Source organism: Suricata suricatta, chromosome 10 (assembly GCF_006229205.1).
Source record: "Suricata suricatta isolate VVHF042 chromosome 10, meerkat_22Aug2017_6uvM2_HiC, whole genome shotgun sequence".
Classification (NCBI taxonomy): domain Eukaryota; kingdom Metazoa; phylum Chordata; class Mammalia; order Carnivora; family Herpestidae; genus Suricata; species Suricata suricatta.
In genome coordinates this window covers 17,254,314-17,281,052 of record NC_043709.1, presented here as the reverse complement: position 1 = coordinate 17,281,052, position 26,739 = coordinate 17,254,314, and the positions used below count along the sequence as shown (strand labels likewise).

The 26,739-nt window shown below is 47.2% G+C and overlaps 1 protein-coding gene across 1 annotated transcript in view; it reads right to left on the bottom strand.

Annotated features, from left to right (window-relative positions):
* The window catches only part of LOC115304533 (putative tetratricopeptide repeat protein 41), a 70,168-nt gene that overhangs the window by 28,621 nt on the left and 14,808 nt on the right, over positions 1 to 26,739 (bottom strand). The window contains exons 4-10 of the mRNA XM_029954756.1: positions 25,912 to 26,072; positions 22,432 to 22,870; positions 19,683 to 19,922; positions 13,128 to 13,326; positions 11,890 to 12,068; positions 5,896 to 6,035; positions 951 to 1,122 (exon numbers count right to left, since the gene is read on the bottom strand). Coding sequence (XP_029810616.1) covers positions 951 to 1,122; positions 5,896 to 6,035; positions 11,890 to 12,068; positions 13,128 to 13,326; positions 19,683 to 19,922; positions 22,432 to 22,870; positions 25,912 to 26,072 — 1,530 coding nt within the window. The remainder of the gene's footprint in view (positions 1 to 950; positions 1,123 to 5,895; positions 6,036 to 11,889; positions 12,069 to 13,127; positions 13,327 to 19,682; positions 19,923 to 22,431; positions 22,871 to 25,911; positions 26,073 to 26,739) is intronic.

Below are 26,739 nucleotides of genomic sequence, written 5' to 3'. Positions count from 1 at the left end.
GAGAGAAGGCTGGTGACTTGCTCTGACAAATCGAATGCAGCAGTAGGGGCTTTGTGCCAGTTCTGAGCCTAGGTTAGTACCGAGCCACAGGTGTCTGCTCCCCTCCTTTTGGAATCCTGTGAGCCACCATGTGAGCAGGCCCTGGCCATCCTCCTGCAGGATGAGGAACACATGGCCCAGGCCCCCTCCCCCGCCCCCAGCCAGCCAATCTCGGACACTGGCGTGAGCCCAGCGCTCATCTGCTGAGCCCACCTGGACCTGTGGCCTGCCCCAGCCGACCCACAGACCCGCGGGCAACCGTAAATGGCTGTTGTTGGAATGGCTGCGTTCTGGGTGGTTTGTTATGCAACAAATGCTAATGAATGCACCCATTTCAATATGGTGCAAGTCTAGAATCCTCCAGTTTAGTCTGACTGTAAATCATTGGGTCAAAAATGCTTAATATCTGCATTCACAAAACACTCTTTGTCTCTGCTCTATTAGCGGCACCATGGCAGCCTTAGGCATCAAATACTGGAGAATAAAGTAATGGCTCCCTTGAGGACTTACCTATATGCCGGGTGCCATTCTGCACGCCTCTCAGGTCTCCTATGAACCCCTCTGGTCTCGTGGCAACATGCAATAGATACTCTTTTCATCTGTCCCTTATAAATATGAAAAAGGTGACCCAGAAAGGTTGAGTCATGTATCCAAAGGCAGAGAGCCAGTGAGTGGAGAGGTGAGATTTAAACCCAGAAAGGTAGGCTTCAGAGTCCATCACAACAGCCTTCAACATGCCTTAAGGCTGTTCTGCCAGCAGAGGAGACTTAATGGTTGACCCTCACCTGGCTCCAAAATGCTCAAGTGCACAAAAGCCCATACACACACTCCCCTTTCTTGGTGGGTGGGGACAGCCCAGAGTCTAGCCCTGAAACCCAGCCGATTACTCCCTCTGCACGCAGCCTCCATACCTTTTTGCTTCACTAAGTCCTGGCTGTCTTTCAAGTCATTGGGTGAAAATCCCATCAGGTTGGACCACGCTCTCTGGAAACACTGGAACCCCTCCTGAGTCATCCCTATTTCAAGATAGAGTTCTCCAGTAGCATTCTGTACTTTGTGAAGCATCTCTGTCACAGGCTGACTCTGGACAAAATGAAAGGGACACCAGTCCTGAGGGAACACAGCAGGAGATCGGGTACAGAAGCCAGACACCCACCCGAGAGAGGCTCATGTCACAATGAACTTGCAAAAGACAGTATGCTTTACATTGCTTCTTCTCACAGGGAAAAATATTTATAAAATGATGTGAAATAGTTATTGGGAGACACTGTAAACTAAAACTAAGTTTGGGGAAATGTTTTCACAGGTTGTTAGTTAACAGTAACAAATATTTTTGAAGAATGGCATGACAATGTCTTGCATACATTAAAGTTCTCAGGAGAGGTTTTATCTAGAATTCAAAAGAACACCCAAAACATTATCTAAATGGCCCCTGAATTTCAGGATGACCAGACATCTGTTTCTTTTATATTTGACACATTTTTGCTTAGAGACTTGAATTTAAATTCCCTTTGGCATCCAACTTAAGCTCAGGTTATGATCTCATGGTTTGTGAGTTCGAGCCCCACATCAGGCTTTGTGCTGACAGTGCAGAGCCTGCCTGGGATTCTCTCTCTCTCTCAATGAATAATATACTTTAAAAAATAAATTCCCTTTACTGGTTCAGCATATTTATTTCAGGGGCACTTAAATCACTCTTCTACCAAAACTTTTTCAACATATAAGAACACTCTAGTTGGTTACAATCTTCTAAATGTCCAGGGCAAGTAATTGGTTAAATACAAGTTATCTTACTATGAATATCCTATTTCAAAAACCATAATATTAACGAGAATATATTTGAGTACGTTTGGTAACGAACAATAATTCAGATGAACCATCACCATCATTGGTTACATAATACTTTATGCTATCCCACAGTCCTACCCCAGAAAAGGACGGACCAAGCCTGGCTCCTTGGCATGAATTCTTTCTGCAGCTGACCTCCCACACCTTGATCCAAGAGCGTTCCAACAGGTGCCTTGGAAACGGGTTACCTCTACTCGGACATAGTCATCTCCTCAGCGCTGGAGGCAGCCAGGTGTGGTACGGAGTCTGTGGGCCCACAGGCCTGGCAGCCTGGCATTCTTTCACACGTCCCTCATCTGTATCTTTAGACGTGCCCCCTTTCTCTACCTAGACCTCATCCCTACTGCTCGTTCCTTCTCCTCCACTTCAGAGATGGCCTCCGTGCTGACTGCACTGACGGAGCCTCAGATTGCCCTCAAATACTGGTTTGGTTTCACACTGGCTCCACGTGACAGCAAACCCGAACGAACAGTGATCTGATTTCTCTCCCTGCAAAAGTAGGAAGTGGGTGACAAGCCCAGTGTCAGAGACTCAGATACCTTTTATCTTGTTGCCTGACCCTGCCTGACCTCCATTCCCAAGGACACCTCTTGTCTACAATGGCTGCTCCGTCTCCAGCCATCACAGCCACAATCCAACCAGCAGGAAGGAGGTGAGAGGAGAAGGTCAGACTCTTCACCTAGAAGTTCTCCACATCACTCTTACTTACATCTCATCATCCAAAACTAAGGCATGAGCCTTATCTAGCTTCAGGGAAGGCTGGGAAACTTAGTCTTCTTTCCAAATAATCATTTGTCAGGCTAAACATTCAGGAGGTGGGCACACCACTTCCTATGAAAGGGGGAAATAGATATTGGGAAATTGCAATCTGGTATACTTCATTTACCCTTTTCTTTTAAATTTCAAGTTAGCACTGTGTCCACCCACTTTCTTCCTTCCTCCCTATCTCAGAGGAAGAGGTGCCCAACCTCCTTTCCAAGGACTCACCCCTCCCTGAACTCTCAGAGACCTGTTCCCCTCACAGAGTCCCCACTGGCATCTCCAATCTGCCCATCTCCCTGGCTCCTTTTCCTGGTCCATACAAACACACATATCCTGGATCAAACCTCACCTGAAGCTGATAATATCCTCCTATAACTGATGAGCTTCTCAAACTAAAACCTATAGTGACCTCCCCCCCACCCACTCACCAGACCTAGAGGCCTTCTTTCAGTCCTCATTTGTCCCATCCCCTAAGCAGTCCTTCCTTGGCTTGGGGGAAACTATGATTTCCCGACCCTCTTCCAATCCCTTACTGCTTCACAAGGCGTTCTTTCTTTTTCTCCTTTCAAGTATACATAACTTCCCAATAACTAATTCCTACCATCGCTCAGAGTCAGCATTCACATGTGAGTAGATGCCCCCCAGCCTCTCTCCAGATTTCCAACCCTACCTTTCCCTCAGCTGGCTGGAGATTCCACTTGGGTGTCTTGCCCCAAAACTGCAAACTCGTGGCTTAAACACTTAAAATGTATCATCTTCCTCTTCGGATGTCCAAATCCAGCTTCCTCTTTGGATCTCCTTACCCATGTCCTCCAGACTCAAGTCCTCAGGGGTTCCTTGAGGCCGCCCCATGTCCTGGTCACATTTCCAGTCAGCCTCAGTGGGGCAGAAGCCCCCGTCATTCGAGGGGGACAGCTCCCAAACCCGGGCCAGGCCACCATGCTCAGGGGGGGGGGGGCAGGGGAAGGGGGGGGGGGGGGGGGGGGGGGGGGGGGGGGGGGGGGGGGGGGGGGGGGGGGGGGAGGAGAGGGGAGGAGAAGAGAATCCCAAGCAGGCTCCACGCTCAGCACAGGGCCCAACATGGGGCTCGAACTCACAAACTGTGCGATCATGACCAGAGCCAAAATCGAGTCAGACAGTTAACCAACTGAGTCACCCAGGTGCCCCAAGGCCTGCTTTTTTTTTTTTTTTAAACAAACATACCAGATGCATCAGTCTCGCAGCCTGACTTGGGGTGCGCGAGCTCTGGGCTCTGCAGGTGCCCAGTGGAGCAAGGGCGTGGCCTATGCGCGCAGGGGCGGAGCCGTGGCCCTGGCTCCTCCCCACTAGAGGCAGGTAGCAGCAAGCCCAGACAGCCAAAAATCTCCCCCATGTTGCCATATACTCCCGTGGGGACAAAACTGCCTCCCCATTGAAAACCACTCCATTCAGATTTTTCAGTGACCTCAGTGGAAGAAGTGAGGACGGCAGTCGAAGCACAGAATGAACACGACACAAATAATGAGACCCTCCCTTCCAGAAGAGGGGGGCACCTGCTTCAAAGACGTTGTTGTCGCCAGAGTAGTTCTGGAACGTCTCTTTTGGAAGTGCCCTCAGAACCTGAGGAAAATTCTTTCAACAGTCTCCATGGCAGCTTGTCCCACAGAACTGTAGAAAAATTATTTTGCGAGCAAACTCCTGAGATTGAGGGCCCCTTCGATGCTGCCTTGTGGGTTCCCGGCACGGATTTTACCGGTGATGCCTCATCACTGGTGGGGACGTTGGCAGCGACTTCCAGCCAGACGCGGAGCTCCGTGCGGGCAGCGATGGCGCCCGCCTCACTCAATGCCACCTCCCTGCTCCCGGCACAGTGCTCGATGACCCAGGCCCTCGGGGGCGGCGGGGGGGGGGGGCAGGGGGTGGATAAGTGCGTGCAGGACTATGTGAATAACTGCAACCAGGCCTCCAGTGATTACCTAATAAAATAACTGCTGCTCTCCAGACAGACACCTGTCAGGGATGACATCTGGACTTCGCGGGAGGAAAAAACACTGGGGTGCAGGGCGAAATTCTGCAGTCATGATAAGACAGCAGAGAATCACGAGACTCCACTCCCTGAAAGACGGAAGAGTGGCCAAAATAGGATAAATCGAGCTCTCGTATTTCTAACCCAAGCCCCAGTTACTTTGTAACCCACAGAGAGCGCTAACAAAGTAGCTACCAGTTCTTAGATCTCACTACGCGCCACACATTGCGTGACGGTAGTGCGGTGTGCGCTTCCTTACTTGACCCTGATAACAACCCCTTGAGGTCAAAATTCTTGCCAAGGTCACAAAGCAGGAAGGGCCAAAGCACTTCACATTAAGGTCATGGGGAAAACACCCCATGCTCTCTCTATTCATGGCCCTGCGCTGCCTTCTAAGGACATGAGGTTATTTGCAAATTCAAGTTGATGTGCTGAGTCATTCATTAGGCACCTGTAAGGCTGTAATACGCCATGGAGGACGCAAAACTGGTAAATAAGCATGGTCTCCACCACAGGGAGAGGCAATGGGCCACTTAGGTAGGTCTTCTTAATCTCTTTAGATAGAATTGCTTCTATAAAGATGTGTGTCAACTGGGGCAGAGGCAGTGTTTTATAAAAATTTGAATAAAAATAAAAACAGGTTTGTCTATGGTTATACCACTCTTGGTCTACAAATGCTACTGAAATCAGTAAAAATTTACAATTTTTTTAAAGGACAGTTAAATATCACCATAAACATAGTTATACATTATAAGTAAAACTTTCATTGTATTCAAGAAAGCCAAAAGTTAATATTTCAGAAAAAAAATCAATATAGAGACAAGATAATCAACTTTCCCCAACATCTTTGTGAAAATCATAACCAATTAAAACTATAACCAAGAACTTAATCAGTCTTTCATAAAGTCATTTTAATCCATTACTCTATCCCTTTTTTTTTTTTTTTTTTTTTTTGCTTTATCAGCATTCCTTTTCCCCCTCAAATTTGGCACCTATTGGTATTTATTCCTTCAAAAATGACTCCAATCTACCCACTTCTTGTCGTAACTAATCTACAGTTTGGGGTATGGATTAAACTCAGCTTCTTCTCTGATTAATGTAATCAATTTATGATTTGTTCTTTATTATTAAGTCCTCCCTTTGTGGACTAACTTACAAAGGAACAAAGGTAAGTGATGGCTGAAAATACCTCACACAAAAGGAACCACATCTGAATGATTTAAAGTGATTTCGCACTTTACCTGCACTAACATGTTCTCGACGCTCAAGAATAATCCTTCTGCTTCAGTGGTCTTGCCCATAAGCTTCAGAAATTTCGCAATAAATAACATTAATCGGCATTTGTCAGTGGTAGTCACTTCAGAAAGACTGCATTCCAGCACTAGAATGGATAGAAAGGTAGGTAAACTTAAAGCATATTTGGAAAGGAAAAAAGAGCACCCATCGCTTAGTCTTGATACAGGAGTTAAGTACATGATCCACACTTCAGTATTTCTCTCTCAAGGGATTAGCTCTTTGCTTTTATTAATGCTTACATATATTACCAAGTATTTCAAACAAGGACATAACAACTTTAACGCTTTTAAATAATCTTGATATGTAAATTTTGAAAACCTGAGAGTCAAAAGAGTATTTCTATAGCACAGTCCATATATTGCTGCAATTTGAACTTGGGGGGTGATTTTCAGGCAAGATTAAAAAGGTGTTTAAATTACTTACACAATTCTGCCCTCTGTTGCAACTATCTTGAATTACTGGCTTCAACAGAAAGAACAAAATGTTAAATGAACCAAATAAGGAACATACCATGTATGTGTGTGCGTGCATGCGCACCTATGTAGTTATATCTTATTATATACAAATGGAAATATATAGAATTTTTGAACTTGAAGACTCAATTAAATACATGGTACTGCAAAGTCTTCATTTTCAGAATTTTCCTTCCCAGACATCCCAGTACCTGAACTTCTACATTTGATGATTGTTTCATTTCAAATTATTGCATCTAATCTGCTGGACAAAACTATATTCCTTGTTCTTCATCTGTTCCATTGCTCATGCTGTAGGCCACCCAGACAATGAACCCATCCCGTTCTCCTTCTGCCAGCTTTTCCAGGGATCACCACTAGTGTACAGTACAAACATTTATGGGACATCTACTATGTGTCAGGCAGTATCTTAGGCTCCCAACAATGAGCATTGTAGCCCTCAGCACAGCAGAGAGGCCAGGAGGCTTTGAACCAAAGCTATAGTGCTTCAAGTCCAAGAGCAAAAACTAAATCAGAGCCGAGGGAGATAGACAAGACTCCCGTCTGCAGTGGCCATCCAAGCAAACGGACCCAAAGGGGTAGGAGAACTGGCAGGTCAGGAACATGCAATAAAGGAACCTAAGAACTAGAGGTGCCTGCTTGGAGCAGCCGAGGTTGGTCTGGACAAAGCTGAGGGATGGGCCCCTGCCCAGGGCCCAGTTGGTCTTGCAAATTCCCTGAGGACTAGTAGGTCCAGATTCCTGTCAAGGGCTCAGGTGGGAATGGACAATGTTCATTCACTATGTTTCATGCTCAATTCCACAATCTCATGTGCACCGAGAAATCCTCATTCATCAATCCTTCCTGCCACTGACCACATCCTCATGTTCATTCACTCAGCACCAGCATACAGTTGGAATAGGCAAGAAAATAACTAGTGTGTGTACAGGAAAATTGAAAACTATAGAAAAGTACAAAGAAGAAATCACTCATAATTGTATCATTCAAAGATAATCTGCATTAACATACTGTCATATGTTCCTCTGGTCTTTTTGCATGTATCCAAGCACATTTTTTAAATGTTTATTTTTGAGAGCGAGAGAGAGAGCACACAAACGGGGAGGGACAGAGAGAGGTGGGGACAGAGGCTCCAAAGCGGGCTCTGCACTGACAGCAGAGAGCACGATGTGAGATCTCATAAACTGTGAGATCATGACCTGAGCAGAAGTTGGATACTTAACTGACTGAGCCGCCCAAAAGCACCATGCACATTTAAGAAAAAATAAACTTGAGGGGCACCTGGGTGGCTCAGTAGGTTAAGTGTCCAACTCTTGATTTCAGCTCAGATCATATGTCAGCATTGTGGGACTGAACCCTGTTTCAGGCTCAGAGCAGATCTCAGAGCCTGCTTTGGATCCTCTCTCTCTCTCACTCTCTCTGCATGGAGGCTGCTTGGGATTCTCTTCTCCTCCCCTCCCCTCCCCTCCCCTCTCCTCCCCCACTCATGAGCATGGTGGCCTGGTCCGGGTTTGGGAGCTGTCCCCCTCAAATGACTGGGGCTGATTGGAAACATGACCAGGACAGGGGGCGGCCTCAAGGAACCCCCGAGGACTTGAGTCTGGAGGACATGGGTGGGGAGATCCAAAGAGGAAGCTGGATTTGGACATCCGAAGAGGAAGATGATACATTTTAAGTGTTTAAGCAATGAGTTTGCAGTTAGGGCAAGACACCCAAGTGGAATCTCCAGCCAGCTGAGGGAAAGGTAGGGTTGGAAATCTGGAGAGAGGCTGGGGGGCATCTACTCACATGTGAATGCTGACTCTGAGCGATGATAGGAATTAGTTACATTATACATGAGTCATGAAAAGCTGATATTGTCCCATTTACTACAGCCTTCTGACAAGACCCTGTACTGTAATGCATTTACCCTTTGCTCAGATAAGAAAGCCTGACCCTTAAAAACGGAGTGATTCTCCCCACCCCACCACATCTGCCACCTGGAGGGTAGTCAGCGGCCTGTCAACATGGAGCAACTCTGGGACCGGTCCTTCTGCCACATCTGTTTTCAGTCTGTCTCTTCTGGAGTTTGACTTTCCCTAAAAATGCAACTGCAGCCAGAAAAGGATTTTCTCAACTTTGATGTGACCCAGGACTTTAGACAAAAGTAAGCTTACCATATCACAGATAATCTGTAAAAACTGACCCGAACATGGAGGCTGTCCTCTAGGCTCAAAGACCTCCCTGCCAGCCATCAGTCAGAATGTAACTCCCCGCCGCCCCTCGCCCCAGAGAAGCCGTTTCCAGACTCAGAACTGTGCATCTTTTCCACCAAGCTAGCAAGTTAGGGTTCTTGTTCTCATCACGGCCACCAGGGGGAGCCACGCCACACAGTCTGCCTGGCCCTAGGATGGGGGCGGGGCATGCATTCATCTCCCGAGCTGCAGCAACCGCTCCCGGTGCAGAGAGACATCACACACCCCTGGGCTCCCCCATTGGGCTGATGAGCCTGCCCACCATACAGGCCTTGCTCAGTTCTTCGGGTTCATCACTCTCCCCCTGACTCAGGGTCCCCAAACATGCTGTTCCCTCGGCCCTCTGTCCCATCAGCTCCCACTCATCCTCCAAGCCTCGGATGAAATGTCACTTATTCAAGGTGGCTTCTGCCGGTCCTGAGACAAGGCCACACCTCCTGCTCCTGCTCCGGGCCACCACCGTGCACCACTCCCTCCACTGCACTTCTCAGTAGGGTCTGTTTTGCGCTCTACCTCGGCAGGACCCCTGTCTGTCTTGTCCGCTGCTGCATCCTTGGCGCCATGGCCACAACACAGGCACTCGGTGAACACTTGCATTAACTCAGAGGACCAGCTGGTCATCATGGCAGAGCACACCTGCCCAGACCCCTCTGCTAGAAGGGACGGCAGGGCTAAAGTGGCAAGCAATTCCTGAGACCACAGCCCACAATACAGGGTTTCTCGAAAATCTCTCTGAAAGAACATTCCAGTTTAAGGGCCTTGCCTCCAGTGGCACCCCAGGAGGAAGAATGTCCCAGGACTGCATGTGGCTACATAACCCCGGTAGGAAAGGCAATGTCTGGGGAGGCCTGACTGCCAACCAGACCACTGGAAAGCCTCCTGTGAGATTATACAGGATCCCTGCTATCATTAAACCTGTTCCAAAGAATCAAACGCTATTCTGTCACTTTGGTGACACGCAGCTAGTCTTATTGAGAAGAAAACCTAGTCAAAACCAGACACAAGGGGCCACCCAGATGCCCGAGGTTGGATGCTCCCCTTGCATGCTTTTGGCTTCTGCAATCTTGTTTGCCTCTTGTGTCCACCAACTGTCCAGAAACAACCACTGATAAGGGTCCCCCTCCCCTTTTTATTTTGTGTCTCAACCCCCCACCATCCCAGCCATAAAAGGAGGCCAATGCCAAGGTTTGGGGCTCAGCCTTTGAAGGTGACTCTGCTGGGCCAGCACTCCATGCACAATAAGTCTTTTCTGATTCCCCAAGCGCGTGGGCTCGTCTCCTCCTGGGCGCCAAGTATTTGGAGTAACATTATGACTCTATTCCCAGCAACCCAAAAGGGAGGACTTTAGGGGGCCCACCCCCCACACACACACATGGCCATAGACGGATTCTGCCAGCTGAGGCAGAGATGAGACACGAAAGAAGACAGCAACAGCAGGCAGAGTGACTTGGTCACAGCTGTGCTTTGTGAAGACTGATCAGAGAGACGGAACGAGGGCCTGCTCGCCATGAAAGAGAGGATGCGAGAGGCTGTATGGAAGTAAGTCTGCAGGAATTGGCCAAGACTGAGCACAAGGGATGAGGAAGATGGAAGGTGGCAAGGCCATGAGGAGGCCAGGACTCCCTGCCAAGGAGCCCCTCAGGGCCTGGAGTAAGCAGAGATAACGAGCAGCATCTCAGATGGTAGGACAAGAGTCACCGGAGAGCCTACAGATGTCTCCAGCCTAACGCAAAGGGACACATCCTGAACTAGGCTCGTTTATATCCAGAAAATCCTCCCGCGCTGAAATTTAGGTGATTTCCTCCCACTGTCAACCCCTCGTCACCATAACAACCATGTGATGACAAGCAGCGTGACATCATCAGGAAGGACTTTCACCCCCGTCTCTCAAGACCTCCTCTTCTGTGGGTTAGCTTCCAGCTTCCTGTGACACACAGTGCTCCCCCACGCTGTCTCCCACCACTGCCCGTCTTCCGACGCCCTGCATCCCCAAGCACTGATGCAATTCCAAATGCATCCTGGCCTTATTCGACACACTGGAATCTGCAGAGGACCACGTGTGTCCTTCCACACGGAGGACTAGTGGATCAGAGAAATTCCAGAAGTGGAACTCATACATGGCAGTGACAATACAGGTAAAGGCAACATGGTTAAGGACCAAACAGGATGCAGAAACACCACTGCCCGAATCCACTCCTAACCAGCTGGGAGATCTCAGGCAACTCACTTCACCTCTCCAAGACTCAGTTTCCTTAGTTTCAACCAAGTCATTAGCAGTATTGCAGAGATTTTATGTGAATTAAACAAAATACATATAAAGTATTTAACTTAGAGCCTGGCCCACGACAAATGCTCGAGACCTGTCATTATGATCACTAGACGCAAACCCCTGAGAGCAGGGATCATTCTTGAACTAGTTTTGACTTAGTTGCTCTAGTTCACTGATAATGTCAGCAGCGCCCAGTGAGTCAATGGCCCAGAGAAGACGCACGGTTACCGTTTGTTGAAAGAATTAATGAATGTTATTCCTGTTTAGTAAGCCAGGAAATACAGGGGGACAGGGAGACAGACAGACAGACGGACAGACGGACAGGCCAGGGAGAAAGGGAAGAAATATTAACCAAAGTGCTGTCCAAATCCAAGCCATTAGGCAGCTAGTCAAAGAACTCTTGTCCCAATTCAGACTGGAGCCATCCTGGATGACGGTGGCATGTTTCCAGGACTAAGCGAGGGGCACCAGGAGGGAGCTGGGGGCACAGGAACAGATAGGGAACGCGGAAAGAAGCTCGGAGGGAGTATCCAAAATAATTCAGGTTTTGTGTCTATTTCATCTGAACTACCCCGCTGGTCACTCGGGAGCTGTGAATGGAGCAAGAATACTATTGGAGGCTCTCAGGAAACGAGTTACATACACTGACCTTCCAAAAGGCTGTTGTGGCTGCAAATACAGATAAAGGAGGGAGATGTCAGGAGTGTGGCTGAAGCCATGAAAAAATATAGGGAAATAATGCATAGGAAACAGCCACAGCAAGACGATAAAAAGGAGCCATTTCCGAATTAACACATTCCCCCCATTTCCTATCTTCAGAAATTGTTGGCTTACGTTGTGGGTAGGACGAGTCAGGGAGGCCTGTTGGGAGTGAGCAGAATTAGATGAGGAAACAGGAGAACAGCAACTCTTGGCCACTCTACCATCCAGCGAAATGGACTGTGGAAACATAGCTACTCACTGTACCTGACAGCGCATGTCTCCTCCTGCCTTTACAGCACTTGCCGGCTTTGATCTTGGCCACCGAGAGTAAATAGGCCCCAGCAACGTCATGTCCAACTTCCGACAACACGTTCCAGTAGTGGACGAGGTGCAGCCGGGCCCAGAAGCTCAGGATTTGCATCTCTGATACAAAATCTGTGATACTTGAAACACAGTGTATTCATGGGAGTCACTTCAGTATTTTGTGCCTTGAAGGAAGCTGCTCTTCTCTTCGCCCCATTCCATTAGCCTATTCATAAACTCCTTACCACTATGACTTTGGAAGGTCACCAGATAGATATGAACCTGTCATTCTTAAGCAGTCAAGGCCATTGCCGCTCCTCTTTCCAGGAGGCCCCTCCTCTAGGCAGGCTCCCTGAATCTACCAGACGGAGCGAGCCCCCCCCCAAGGGTGCCCAGCTCTGGCCCCCAGGTGTACCACCAGGTGTAACTCTTCTCTGGCTCCATGTCTTTCCCCCTTAACAGAGCCGTCTGCCTTCACTGCTGCATCCCGAGGGCCTCCAAGAGCACAGGAGACAGAGTGGGTCATGATATATGTTCCCCAAAGACATACATAAGAGGACAAGAAAGAAGGAGGGATGAAGAGAAGAAGGGAGGAGAGGACGGAGAAGAAAGGAAAGGGAGGAGGTTAGGTGGGCCTAGCAGAAGAACGTGGCCAATCCTCCGTCCTTGCCCAACTCCAAGTCCTCCTCTCTCTGGAACCCTCCTAACTTGGAGAGGAATTCATGTGGAGTCAGAAGGGAAGAGAACACTCTGAAGAGCCAGATGATCCAATGGAGCAACGCTGGGCAGCCATCAGCCACAGGAATTGATGCCAAACGACGGGCCCATCTGAATGAGTGAACAGGGGCCAAGCGAATAAGTGAATGAATGTGCCCTGCTGAAGGGAGCCCTGGGTATCTGAACACAGTGCTTGGCAAAGGAAGAACGAAATTTGCCCAAACACCATCTGCCAGGGTGGCTCAGTCGGTTAAGCATCCGGCTTCAACTCAGGTCATGATCTCACAGTTCATAGGTTCGAGCCCTGCGTCGGGCTCTGTGCTGACAGCTCAGAGCCTGGAACCTGCTTCAGATTCCATGTCATTCCCTCTCTCTGCCCCTCCCCTGCTTGCTCACTCTCTCTCCCTCTCGTTATCATGCTCTCAAAAATAAACATTTTAAAATAATAATAATAAATAAAATTAAAAAAGGACAAGTCTTACCTGGGACTTGAGAGAAAGCTGCACAAACCCCCCCAGGAACCACTCATTTTCAAATGCCATGGCAGCTCCTCAAACACCCTCCAGAAAGCGGTTTGCTGTTGGAAGTATCGGACTAAGATTCGGTGGAGGTGTGTCTTCTTGTGATTCATCGGGTTCTGAAAGGCATATGGACCGCTTTCTCTGACAGGAGTGATCACACCTATTGAAAAATCAATGAATGCATCTGCCTTCTTAGTGTGTGAAAACATACAGCACATAACAGCCCTGTGGCCACAACTAGACAGAACAAAATGGTAGCTTGAAAAAAACTGAAACATTAAAAATAGATCTTCTTTAATTTTTTTAACGTTTATTTATTTTTGAGAGACAGACAGAGTGAGCAGGGTAGGGGCAGAGAGAGACACACACACACACACAGAATCTGAAGCAGGCTCCAAGCTCTGACCTGTAGGCACAGAGCACAATGTGGGGCTCAAACCTACCAACAATGAGATCATGACCTGAGCTGAAGTTCGATGCTTAACTGACTGAGCCACCAGGGGCCCCAAAAATATATCTTCTTATAAGTCAGTCTGAATTTTCCAAAGCGTTAGTTACAGTTGTGATCACTGACCCAGATTTTTGAGAAGCTAGTGAGCATGCTCATTTTTCATGGTGTCTTTCCCTCCCCCAAAGAAATATCTGTAACCTACTTTTCTGTTTTAAATATACACCATGGCTACCACGTAAATAAGCACTTTCCAATATATGAGGACATGCATTTTACAGAAGTTAGCCTGCCACCTGGGTCTCACCTAGGCCATAGGGAGCTAGCAAACTAATGGCAAATTGGACGTTAGAGCCAACTTTACTAGAAGTTCACCAGCAAAGAGAAATGATTCCAACCAACCGTACTACCCGGAAACAACCTTCTTAAAAACAGAAGGGTTTGGTTTCATCAAAACCTTCAAGGGGCACCTGGGCGACTCTGTTGGTTAAGCAGTTAAGCATCTGACTATTGATTTCAGCTCAGGTCATGATCGCACAGTTTGTGAGTTCAAGCCCTGCTTGGAATTCTCTCTCTCTCTCTCTCTCTCTCTCTCTCTCTCTCTCTCTCAAACTAAATAAATAAACTTAAAAAAACTTCAAGACACCTATCCTTGAAAGCTACAACAGAAGTATTTAAATTTTTCTGCTTGATACTTTTTCTTGCAAGATGAATGGGACACACAGCTGGATGGCACTCCTGCTTCAGAAACCCATAAAAAAGGAAGGAAAGTTTCGTCTTCCACTGAGTATGGAAAAAGCATTTTTGTGAGTCATAAATGGGGAAGGGGGTTGGGGAATAAGAAGGAAAGAGAACCAAGACAAATATCACCCCATGTCCAAGATTTAGAGTATTCAACACAATGCTTAACCTGCACAAAACATTGTCATATAAAACACTGCGTTTATCTTTCTTAAGTTTATTTATTTTCAGAGAGACAGAGACAGTGTGAACAGGGGAGGGGCAGAGAGAGAGAAAAAGAGAATATCCCAAGCAGACTCCATGCTACTAGTGCAGAGCCTGATATGGGGCTCAAACTCACAAAACATGAAATCATGACTTGAGTCGAAATCAAGAGTTGGACGCTTAACCGACTGAGCCACCCAGGTGCCTCTGAATTTATCTTTTTACAAAATACCCTTGTGAGATGTGAAAGGACATGAGAATCCCTGTGAGCTTCCCATGTGATTTCTCACGTCAACTTTCCTGGGCTAAGGGACACCCAGAGAGCTGGTGAGGCACTGTTTCCTGGTGTGCCTGTGAGGGGTTTCTGGAAGAGACTAGCATCTGAATGAGCCCGCTGAGCGAAGGAGACGGCCCTCACCAGTGCAGAGGGGCATCACCCAATCAGCTGGGGCTGGAATAGAAAAGAAGGCAGAGGAAAGGCAAAGCTTCCCTTCTGCTCCAGCTGGAACCTCTGTCTTCTCAGCACTTCTGGGGCTCAGACCCTTAGACTCAGACTAGGACTTCCAGCATTGGCTCCCCTGGTCCTCAGGCCTTTGGACTTGGACTAGCACTCTACCACCAGCTTTCCTGTGCCTCCAGCTTGTAGACGGCGAGATCCTGGGACTGCCCGACCTCCACAATCATGTGAGCGAAACCCTCACAATCAATCTTTTTCTAGATATGAGTGTGGAGAGATACACACAGAGAGAGACAGACAGAGAGAATCCTCATGGTCCTATTTCTCCAGAGAACCCTGACTAATACAATCCCCACATGACAAACAAAATTACTTAAAATCGGAGGGGCTGGGTGGCTGGTCTCTGGCCAGCATGTGAGTGGAGAAGCAGGATTCGAACCTTCTGACTCGATTCCAGGGCTCCTCCACATGCACAAGGTGTGAGGGATGGCTTGACAGGGGCATCGTCTGTGTGTGCAAAGTCCAGCACAGTTCTCGGGGGCTGACTCGCCGGCTGACATCTCTGCAGTGCTGTTTTCTCCCACGACAGGCTAGAGTGGGCCATGTGGACAAACGACCTCAGAATCTCAGTGGCTTCCAACAGCAAAGGTTTATCACGCCATCACAGATACTGATGGTCCAGGCTGGCCCTCCAAGTCCGGGTCTACTGACTCCGGGATGCACAGACCCGTTGCCAGGAGCCACGTACAACTCACTGGACAGAACGGGTCACAAGGTGCCACCCAGTAAAGGGACCAGGAAGTGCTTCCCATGGTGGGTGGAGGGGCTGAAAATATCGGTGATTGGCTGTTATGGCCACCACAGTGCTTATCCTTGTGCCCGACCCTGTATTAAGACTTTACATTAAGTATACTTAGAATTTTTAATACTCTTGAGGTAAATGCTGTCATTATCCCCATTTTTCAAGTGAGAAACTGAGTCTTAGAAAGTTAAGGACTTTTTACAAGGTCACGCCAGTTCTGTCAGATTGAAAGTCCTTGCTCTTAACAAGAAATTATTTATAGTAGAAGCCATAGCGATGGCCAGTAGGAAAGAGGGTAGACTCCTTGCCAAAGGGAGTGAGGTGAAGACAGGGTGACATGAGACTGCTCCTCTACCAGGACCACAGTGTCCCCTGCAGGTAGCTCACACTTCCCTTCCTGTGCTCAGCCCTTCAGACCCTGATTCCACCACAGGCAAACCCCAGAGGCTGAGGTTCAGCACCAGCTCACAAAACAATGAATATGGAGGCTTCTAGAAATGGCCGGCCCAAAAAGCCAACTTTCAGATATAGCTGTGCATTCATTCAGCAAACCTCTATTGAATGCAATTGGAGTGGGGCCCAGGGAATTCAGACCCACTTGAAGATGTTTGATGAAATGGAATAACACTGAGGCCAACAGAATTCAAGATTTGATTTGCATGGGTGATTTGGGGAAGGATGGTAAGTAAAAGGCCACAGAGATGACAGATGAGTGAAACAAAGGGAGAATTCAGAATGGCTAACATTTCTTGAGAATTCACGATGGGCCAGGCCTAGGCTAAGTGCTTGTAATTACATGAATTACACATTGAATGCTTACTAGTCATAATGCTCTGAGGTTGGTACACTTGTTATTTTACAAAAGAGGGGCCTGGGTGTAGAGTGATCAGGTCTTCAGCCAGGAAGCGGGAAAGCCACGGCTCAGCCCAATCTAGCATCAGGACTCCGCTTTTACCCATTATGCTATGCTGGATCCTTGTACGCAACAATTAGTTGCTGCAAAACGGGCTTCACAGCCTGGGTTTGGGGAGCTTTTATGGGGTAAGGGGTTATATGACGTAAAGGAAGGAGCTCTTTCCAGGAAGGGCCCTCTGAGACCCTAGGAAAGGGTCCAGTTTGGGGGAGGAGGCTCCCAGAAAACACCTTCTCCCCCTTTGGACACTAGCACCATCCTGATACCTCAAGGTCTGGCTGCCAGAGGGCAAAGAGAGAGGGACCCCTACATGAGGCTTGGTTTCCTCGTGGGGAGCCCTGCAGGGGCAGCTGGGAGGTGCCCACGTCAGTAAGCACAAGCCAGAAGAGCCTCTAGGTGGTGACCACAGCCAGCAGAGGGAGGAGCACGGGGAACGCTGCTCGGGTCTCCCACAGGCACCTGGGGCAGGGGAGAACTTCCTAGGAGGCTGCTGGCAAACAGAATCAATACGACTTCGCCTAGCCGGAGGATGTTCCATGCACACAAGAAAGAAATGAACTCACGCATAGGAGGCAGCCGGCACAGTGGAAGCACTAAATAAAAAGTGGTGGCTCTGACGGCCAGGGCAACAAGATTTGACAATGGTCTAGAGGCGCCAGAAGAGCACTTCCCAGCTTTCCGGGTCTCCTCCCTAACCGCCCTTTTCCTTCTCAGCCCCACTGATATGCATGCATGCGCACACGCGTGTACATGCATGCACACCCACATACGAAAAGTATACAAGACCAAACAGCCCTCAGCTTCAGTAGCAAAAAGGGAAAGAGGCTGCCTGACCCCAGCCCACGGACCACAGCATGTCTCTAGACTTGCCAATTTTTGGTAGGAGTAACTTCAGTTACAAATTGAATACAATACTTACAAACTGAATACAGTGTTTAAACAGAGTATTACTTTCAAAGGAAAGAAGCATCCACATATACATGTGGCTAAGAGACTAGTTTGCCTCAAAATAACTGATATGACATTTAAACAAAATATGTCAAAAGATAGCCCTTTACCAAAAAATATCATAGCTGACTCAAGTCCTAGCGCCCTAGCTTTGGCACCTTCTTTCTGCCTGTAGGATGTGCTTTATTTCCCAGGCTCAAGCTACTTGGAAGTGAACTGTTGCAATTACAATTCTTGGTGCCTCCGGTAAACATGTATTTATATCTTGTGGTTCCCCCCCACCCCGACAATATTGAATACTTCCAGCAGTGCTTTCTCTGGGGGCTCACAGTGCAGAGAAGGGCATAGACCCAGAATTTTAACAGCCTCTCCACGGCCTTTGGCCCCTGTCCCTCTAAGCGTATTACTGCTCTTCGGGAAAAAGGAGAGACCAAGTGTGTTGCAAACCATCAGAGACCAAGTAAACAGAAGAGCTGACGTCACACCTAAGAGCCTCCTCATCCCGCCCCCCCACCGCCGCCTCCCCCAAAAGCCACCCTGCTCTCTCCACTACGTTATGTAACTTAAGAGGCGGGTGGGAATGATGACAATGTAGGAGGGAAACAATCTTTTAAAAAAGAAAGTGAAAGAGGACATAGTAAACCTAAAAGAAAATTTGCACAGAGCTTAGAATCTTTGCAGAGGGTGTGATGTAAAGGGTTTTGAAGTCCACGCATCTGAAGTCCTCTGTATGGACAGAGGGCTCTGCTTCTAGGTCAAGTGTCTGTGTTGGCATCGCTTCTCAGATTCACATCTCAATACTTTCAGAAGGGGTAAGAATTTGATTTGGGGGGTGTCAGGGTGGCTCAGTTGGTTAAGTATCCAGCTCTTGCTTTTGTCTCAAGTCATGATCTCATGGTTTGTGAGATTGAGCCCCGTGTCGGGCTCTGCACTGACAGTACAGATGCTGCTTGGTACTCTCCCTCTCTCTCCCCCCCTCCCTCTCTCTTGCTCTCTCTGCCCCTCTGCACTTGCACAAGTGCATGCATGCTCTCTGTCTCTCTCTCAAAATAAATAAACTTAAAAAAAGAATTTGATTTCAGAATTAGGGCAGAGACTGCTAATGCCTATCCAATAACCATCTCCCTCATCTTCGTTATTGACAGATGCCCACCTTGGTTTAGGGTGGCAACACACCCCATTAAAACCTCTGTTCTCCAACTTCCCTCATATCTAACTGTGGCCAAATGACGATGGTCTGGAGACAGAGTGGAAATGTCTGGTGAAAACCTGGGAAAGCTCCTCAAAAGGAAATGCAAACCCTTCTTCTTCTTTATATCCTTCCTACTGCCTGAAATGCAATGGCTGGAGCTCCAGCAGCCATGCTGCTCCCAGCAGTCATGAACTCTTGATGACCCTGAGAATGCAAGCTAACGTGTGGATCAGGGACATAGGAGGGAGAGGGTCCCAGACAACTTTGTGGAGGTCAGGGCAGCTCTGACCTGCCTACCTTCAGAAAGTTCTCATGTGAGGGGCGCCTGGGTAGCTCAGTTGGTTAAGCGTCCGACTTCTCACAGTTCGTGGGTTCGAGCCCTGCATCGGGCTCTGTGCTGACAGCTAGCTCAGAGCCTGGAGCCTGCTTCGGATTCTGTGTCTCCCTCTCTCTCTGCCCCTCCCCTGATCATACTGTCTCTCTCTGTCTCTCAAAAATAAATTAAAATGTTAAAAAAGAAAGAAAGAAAGAAAAGAAAGAAAAGAAAGAAAGAAAGAAAGAAAGAAAGAGAGAAAGAGAGAAAGAGAGAAAGAAAGTTAGTTCTCATGTGAGAGAATAAATTCTGGGATGTAAGCCATTGACGTCAGGTCTCAGTTACTCGCAACCAGGTTCAAGTATTAATTTATACGACCAGGTCTACACATGTTTACAGATTCATTTCTACTTGAGAGATGCTAGCTCCAAGCTTTCCCTTGAATGCAAACTTCCTTTTTCCGAACTAGCAGATACGGGTGCAGATTTAAGCCCTTACCAAGAAGCCTGTGCTCCACAGCGCTCCGCAGGGACTGGTGCCTGAAGTGCAGGAGGCCGCTGGGCTTCTCCCAGACCCACTGTCTGGTGGCATTGCGGAAGGCGGCCCAGTGCAGCCCGGTCACTTTGTAGCGGCCCCTGTAGCCCAGCATGTCCAAAAGCTGGAGTATCTCATGCTCGGCCAATCCACAGTGTGCGACGCTCAATAAGCACAGAGCGTCGGCCACCCAGCCGTCCAGTACTGTGCAGACAACACAATGACAGCAATGACAAAAAGAACAGTTCACACCTGCCAGGCATCATTCTAAACATCTAAATGTCATAGGTGACTATCCAACTTGTTTCTTTTAGTCATCCTGTCAGCTGATACCATATAACTTCCCTGTCTTACAAGTAAGAAAAACACAGCACAGATATGTTAAATAACGTGACCAGGTCACGCAGGAAAAAGTGCAGAGCTGGGATTGGAGCACAGACCGCCCAGCCCTAGAACCCATATCTTCAGGCAGTAAGTAATCAGCCACTTTGTCCCAACGAATACATCCAGGCGAGCTATGGTTATAAGCTCGAAAGCTTGCCAAGGGTTACATTGCTGAGCAGTCTGTTCTTATTTTAAAATACCACATTTGCATGGGTGGGGCTGAATGGCTTCTTTCTTGCCACAGACACCACTTGCACCAGCTCTATGTTACTCACCTGTCCCCTAGTTTTTTCAACCAGAGCTGGGTTTCCCACTGGCTTTATGATTGATGGTGGAGGGCACTTAAGGGGAAGAGCACTGGGTGTTGTATGGAAAACAATTTGACAATAAAATATTATGGAGAAAAAAAAAAAGAGATCCTTAAGACCACTGAGAGAAAGGACAAGGTCTGCCATTCTAAAGGGACTTCCTGTGCTAGGATTGGGGAGTGACCCCCAAACCCTTGTAATCTTTAGGCAGAGGGAGGTGCCCAGCCCCATCTAAGCCAGCTCCTTCTGAAGCTGGCGCCAGGCTGGCCAAGGTCTTCCTGCACCTGTGGCAGAGTGCCCTGGGCCCGAGGAGGGGTCAGTGGGTGCTCGGAGGAGGAAAGTCAGCTGGGGAAAGGAGCGGTTGCTGCGGGGAGGAGGGTCTGGGCTTTCTGGCACAGTTCCGGACAAGAAGGAATAGTCCTGGGCACAGCCATGGGCCACCTTGCCCCGTGTGACTCTTCTCGGGGCACAGAGACCTTTCTTTCACCCCACTGCAGGCGAGGGAGAGCACACTAAATTTGGAATTAATTTGATTTGCAGAAATGCAAACTCTAGAGCAGAAAAATGGGGCGGGACAATATGTGGTTGTGCCAACCAATGTGTCTCTCATTCCAAGTATTTTCTGCTTCTTTCCCCACCCCCACATCCCCATCCCTGCTCATTCCAAATCCATCGCCCTGAAGAGAAGGTTGTTGTGGTACAAACTCAAGTTTCCAAAGACTTTTGAAGCTCTTAGCAGAGATAATGGCTTTGAGAACAAACTTTGCTTCTCAAAAGACTGTTGAATATGAAAAGACAAACCTGCCGGACCAACTCATGGAATACACTTTTTAACCGCAAACAACAGACTCAGTTACAGGGTGAGCTAAAGGGGACCGAACCGGGAAAGGTGGAGGAGACAGTGCGAGAAGAGAGCAGTGGGCTTGCTCAGGTGGGTTTCTGTGAAGACGCCTTTCCCCTTCCCTGAACCCAAGCTGTGAGCGGGGATAGAGGACGTATAGAGAGTATAGACAGCCTGTGTGTGCCTCCCCCTGGGAGGCTGGAAGGCACCAGCTCTGTGGATCTTCTGATACCCCCCTCCCAACCAGAGAGCAGAAATCACCATGGGGAGACCCATAGAGCCAGGATCTCCAAGGGTGCAGTGAGCAACTGACATTCTCTGTCGGGAATGTTGAGCACCCATAAGGCTGTAGGCTCCAGGAGTGCAGATGTTAGCCGAGGAGAGGGGCCCCCTCACGCTAGAGCGAGGGAAAATGGCAGCAGATGGCAGCCTAGATGGAACAACCCAAGAACAGATGGGAACACGGGCAGCCTAGAGGATGGCAACATTGGAGGAAGTCGGTATCTGTGGACCATCTGGGGCCATGACCACCTCAGCGGAAGCCAGAAGGGACAGATGACAACCAAGGACACCCTGCACCAAGACCCTCAGATTTCAGCTCAACCCAAAAAGGACTCAGGAAGGACACAAATGCTCTCTTGACTGAAAAACACCCTAAATTGTCTGGGGATTTAACCTAGATTAACTGAATTAGGTTTCTGCCATCACTTGGACTATAGGCTCAAAAGAATTGAGTTATAGAAATAATAAAGGCCCATTTCTTAGATTCCTGAGAAACTGTCTAATACAGTTCCCTTTACAGTTAACACAGAGCTCCCTAGACAGGGTTGTAGGATTTAGCAAATAAAAATGCAGAGTGTTCAGTTAAATTTGAAATTTAGATAAACCACAAATTAATTTTTGGTATAAGTATGTCCCACGCGATAATGTGGGATATACTTATAATGAAATTATGTATCTGTAATTCAACTAATTTTTAGTATAAGTGCATCCCATGCAATAATTGAGACACACTTATTAAAGGACTAGTTGTTCTTTATCTGAAATTACAATTTAACAGGGCCTCTTATATTTTCTCTGACAACCCTGTCCTTGGACTCTCCCCCTCTGGGTGGCCCACCATACACACACCTTTCTCCCTGTGGACCCCAGCAGGTTGTCAATACTGGCCGAGGCCTACCTTCTAAAGCCTCCGTGTCTGAATTTGCCTTTTTTGGTGTAAAAGTCCAGCTATAGTCTTCGATCCAGCGTTTCAGAACCAATTCCCAGAGCTCCTGAATGGATCCCACCTCCAAGTATTCCTTCAGACACTCATGCTCATCTCGGTAGATTCTACATTCTCTCAGTTCATTTGCCAGGATCGTGAGTTTTAAAGAATTCAGGTTTGGTTTTTTCCTCAAAGCGGGTTTGCTCTGTTGGAGAGCGTCTTCGCTGGGAATGGAGAGATACTGCCTAAAGATGTTTAGTTTCACTTCTTCGTCCCCTGAGCTAATGAGCTCCACCATCCTCACATCCGGGCGGGCACACAGAGACTTGTAGGACAAGCTGTAGGAGACAGTGCTCATGATGAATTTGCAATGAGGAGGCAGTGAGCATGGCAGCCACGAAAAATCTTTTGCCTGGTAGAGAAAGTCAAAGACATTTGAAAACTTTAAAGACTTTAAAACTACTTTGCTGATGGTTTTTAAACTTAGAGCAGCTTGAATATAGGGGGTAAGTAGAGGGTAAGGGCTGGGGTGAGGTTATTAACAGTAAGTTGGATAGTAAGCAATATGGTAATAATACCAATTCACACTCCACAGAACTCTATTGACTGACTCACCCATCTGTTATGAATTTGATAGTACAAAGGTGACCTCTTAAAAGAGGTTCATACGGAGCACCTGGGTGTCTCAGTCGCTTAAGTGACTCTTGATTTCAGCTCAGGTCATGATCTCAGGGTTTGTAGGATCAAATCCCTTATAGGGCTCTGTGCTAACAGTCAGAGCCTGCTTGGGATTCTCTCTCTGCTGCTCCCCTGCTCTCTCTCTCTCTCTCTCAAAATAAACTAATAAACACTTAAAATTAAAAATTAAAAAAGGGTCCTAGAAGCAAGTAATTGACAAATCTTAGGCTTCTAAAGAATGACCTATAGGGTCACCTGGGTGTCTCATCGGTTAAGCGTCTGACTTCGGCTCAGGTCATGATCTCACAGTTCGTGTGTTTGAGCTCTGCATCCTACACTATGCTGACAGCTCAGAGCCTGGAGCCTGCTTCAGATTCTGTGTCTCTCTCTCTTTCTGCCTCTCCCCAACTCACACTCTCTCTCAATCTCTCTGTCTCTCTCAAAAATAAATTTAAAAAATATTTGAAAACAGAATGACCTATAGTGATGATCAAAGGAAATCTGAGAGTGTACACTGAACCATTCAATTGAAAAAAAAAGAACATTGTTTTATACTAAGGAATCGTTGCTTTGTACAGCAGTACTATTATAAATTAAATGGCTTTTTTGGGAATAAAATAAACACCTAATCAGATCTTTCTAGATTCCTTTAACAGCCTTTCCTACCCCTCTTTGACTAATAATAGCAACTATAATAATAATAACAACAACAACAACTATCAAACACTGACTGCTTACTCTGGGCCAGGCACTGTGTTGCATACGTCTTCAGGTACCATTAAGGATTTTTATGTTTTGTGTCTTCTGGTATTTCGACATCTCTCAGGGGCCTTACAGATTCAGGAGAGACCGTCCCTCCCACAGCAAGCTAATTCCCGGGGGTGGTGGGCAGCTGCCAGTCATGTGCAGACCCACAGGTCCAAGAACACACCCCCACCTACCTTCTTACCTGACTCGCACTCACCAAGCCAATAGTTCCCTGCCCCACATCATCATCCTGGGCCAGGGACCAGATGACTAGGGACAACTCTGCCACAAAGCCTGCTGAAATCACACAAATTGGCCAATCCTGAATGGTTTACTCTACCTTTCCCATGGGAACACCAACAAAGGCTTTGACCTTGGCCTTTTCCTGGCTCCAGTCTTCTGCCTCCTGACCACCCTGATACTTCTCCTGGGGCCCCAAGTGGTATGGCATGTCTGCTTCTCTCGGGAAGTATAAGTAATCATTTCAGCTGTCAATGCCCTTCGCGTCTCCATGCATTACTCAGTCACCCTCCTATACACCAAAGCCCAGTGCCTGTCATAGTTTGCAGTTTCGTACTTATTTGTGTGATAGCATCACTAACGTCTGCCATCCCTGCTAGAATGGAAGCTCCATTTCCTTGCGGGGACCATGTCTGACTCTGCTTAGAATGCTTCTCCCACAGTGAGTGGTCAATAATGATTTGTTGAGTTTATGGTGGTTGCCTTGTATTAAATTAAAAAGCAGATTATGAAACAATATGGTGCGTAATTTTGTTTATGTAAGCGTCAAGGAGTGTATATAGACACCCACAGAAGAAAGAAGGCTGTACTCCAAAATGGTGAACAGTGGTGAGACTGTGAGTCTACTTAATTCTGTTTTCTTTTTCATCATATTTTCTATCAGAAACATATATTATTTACATAATTTATAATTACCTGTGTTTTTAAGTTTTAGAGAAAATGCTTCACAAGGTTCCAGTGATCCAATATCAGCTCAAACAGAAAAAAAACTAAGGAAGGGCACCTGGGTGGCTCCGTCGGTTAAGCATCCAACTTCAGCTCAGGTTATGATCTCATGGTTTGCGAATTCAAGCCCCAACTTGGGATCTGTGCTGACAGCTCAGAGCCTGGAGCCTGCTTGGGATTCGGTGTGTCTCTCTCTCTCTGCCCCTCCCCCACTCACTCCGTCTCTCTCCTTCAAAAATAAATAAACATTTAAAAAAAAAAGAAAAACTAAGGCAACCAACCAATCGATGAGATTTGGTACATGCAAAATCAGTATAGATGAGGCAGATCATAATATTCAACATAAAGAAAATACTAAGAGCCCAACAAATGCCTGATCAATGTAAAGAAAAGGGGTGTGAGGGGGTGCAGAACCAGGCAGAAGGAAAGGTCACAGTTTCTCGAACCAGACTGTCCATGTCTGAATCCCGAATCTACCACAGTCTTAGGATGTTGGACAAGTCACCTAACACATCCACCACGCTCAGTCCCCTCTGTATAAACAGGGATGATCATCACAGTCTCTCTTTCATAGAGTTCTTCTGAGAATTAAATGTGTTAATATTTGCAAAGTTCCTAGAATGGTGCCTGACCCACTGTAAGTACCATAGAAGTATTTGCTCAATAAAACACATAGCAGTAGCTATAAGCAATGCTGGCTGTGGCTACAGCTCTGCAATGCAACAGAAAGGTGTTACGGGGCACCTGGGTGGCTCAGTTGGTTGGACGTCCCACTTTGGCTCAGGTCATGATTTTTCGGTGGAGAGTTTGAGCCCTGTGTCAGGCTCTGCGTGGACAGCTCAGAGCCTGGAGCCTACTTTCCTTGCTCTCTCTCTCTCTCTCTCTCTCTCTCTCATTCTCTCTGCCCCTCCCCCACTCTCTGTGCCCCTCCCCCTCTCAAAAATAAATAAACATTAAAAAAATTAAATAAAAAAGAAAATGTGTTACATACCTTCTAAATTAAGGGTTTTTTTTTTTTTACTAAACAGTAATAAAATAGGTATTGTTTTAAAAAGAGATTACCTTCTGTCCTGAAATCCCATAAATGCCAATCAATTCTTCAATTCCATCTAGGACAACTATACACGGCTTTAAACTGATGGAAGCAATAAATACTTCCACAAGCAGTGAAAAGACCAAGACACTGGAGCCTTCGTTAAGAACATCAGTTTCAAGCTGAGTACCTAGAGCATAGGAATTTGCTCAAATTAGGCAAAAATGTTTCCATCATTGCTAGAATATGTTAATGGGACAGGAGGCGGAAGGGGTTGGGAACAATGAATGCTATTCACAGCTGTACAGCTGACATATATAGGTATATGTGTGATCAGCAGCCTAAAAATACTCAACCCAAAAGGGATAATGATATTTACCACCAGATGTCTCCTATACATTTTCAGGATTTTATATAAAAAATATTTTGTATGATCCAAAGCATTACTCTCATCTTCCAAAATGCAAAAATAGTTCGTGTTACAAAGAGTTGGACGGGAAGAAAGAGAAGCCAGTCTATGCAGTCTGTGGAGTTTGTGCAGCTCTGGAACATCAGGGGGCTATCTAGGGGCCACAGCACCACCTGGGTGGCCCAGCAGGTGCACACCTGCCTCACCCCCCCACCCACTGCCTGGTCTCTTCAGGCCTCGCGCACATTAAATCGGATGTAACCAATCCTAAATTACTCTACCCGCAATATCGGACCCCAGGCCTTGGAATCTGTAAGTTACCAGGGAGAATCGGGCTATAAACCAGCAAAGGGCGTAGGATGTAATTTGAGAGGACCAACTTTCAAACTGATTATGTGACATAGTAGAGAGCAACCCAAAATTGTAATCAACTGCCTAACACTCTAAG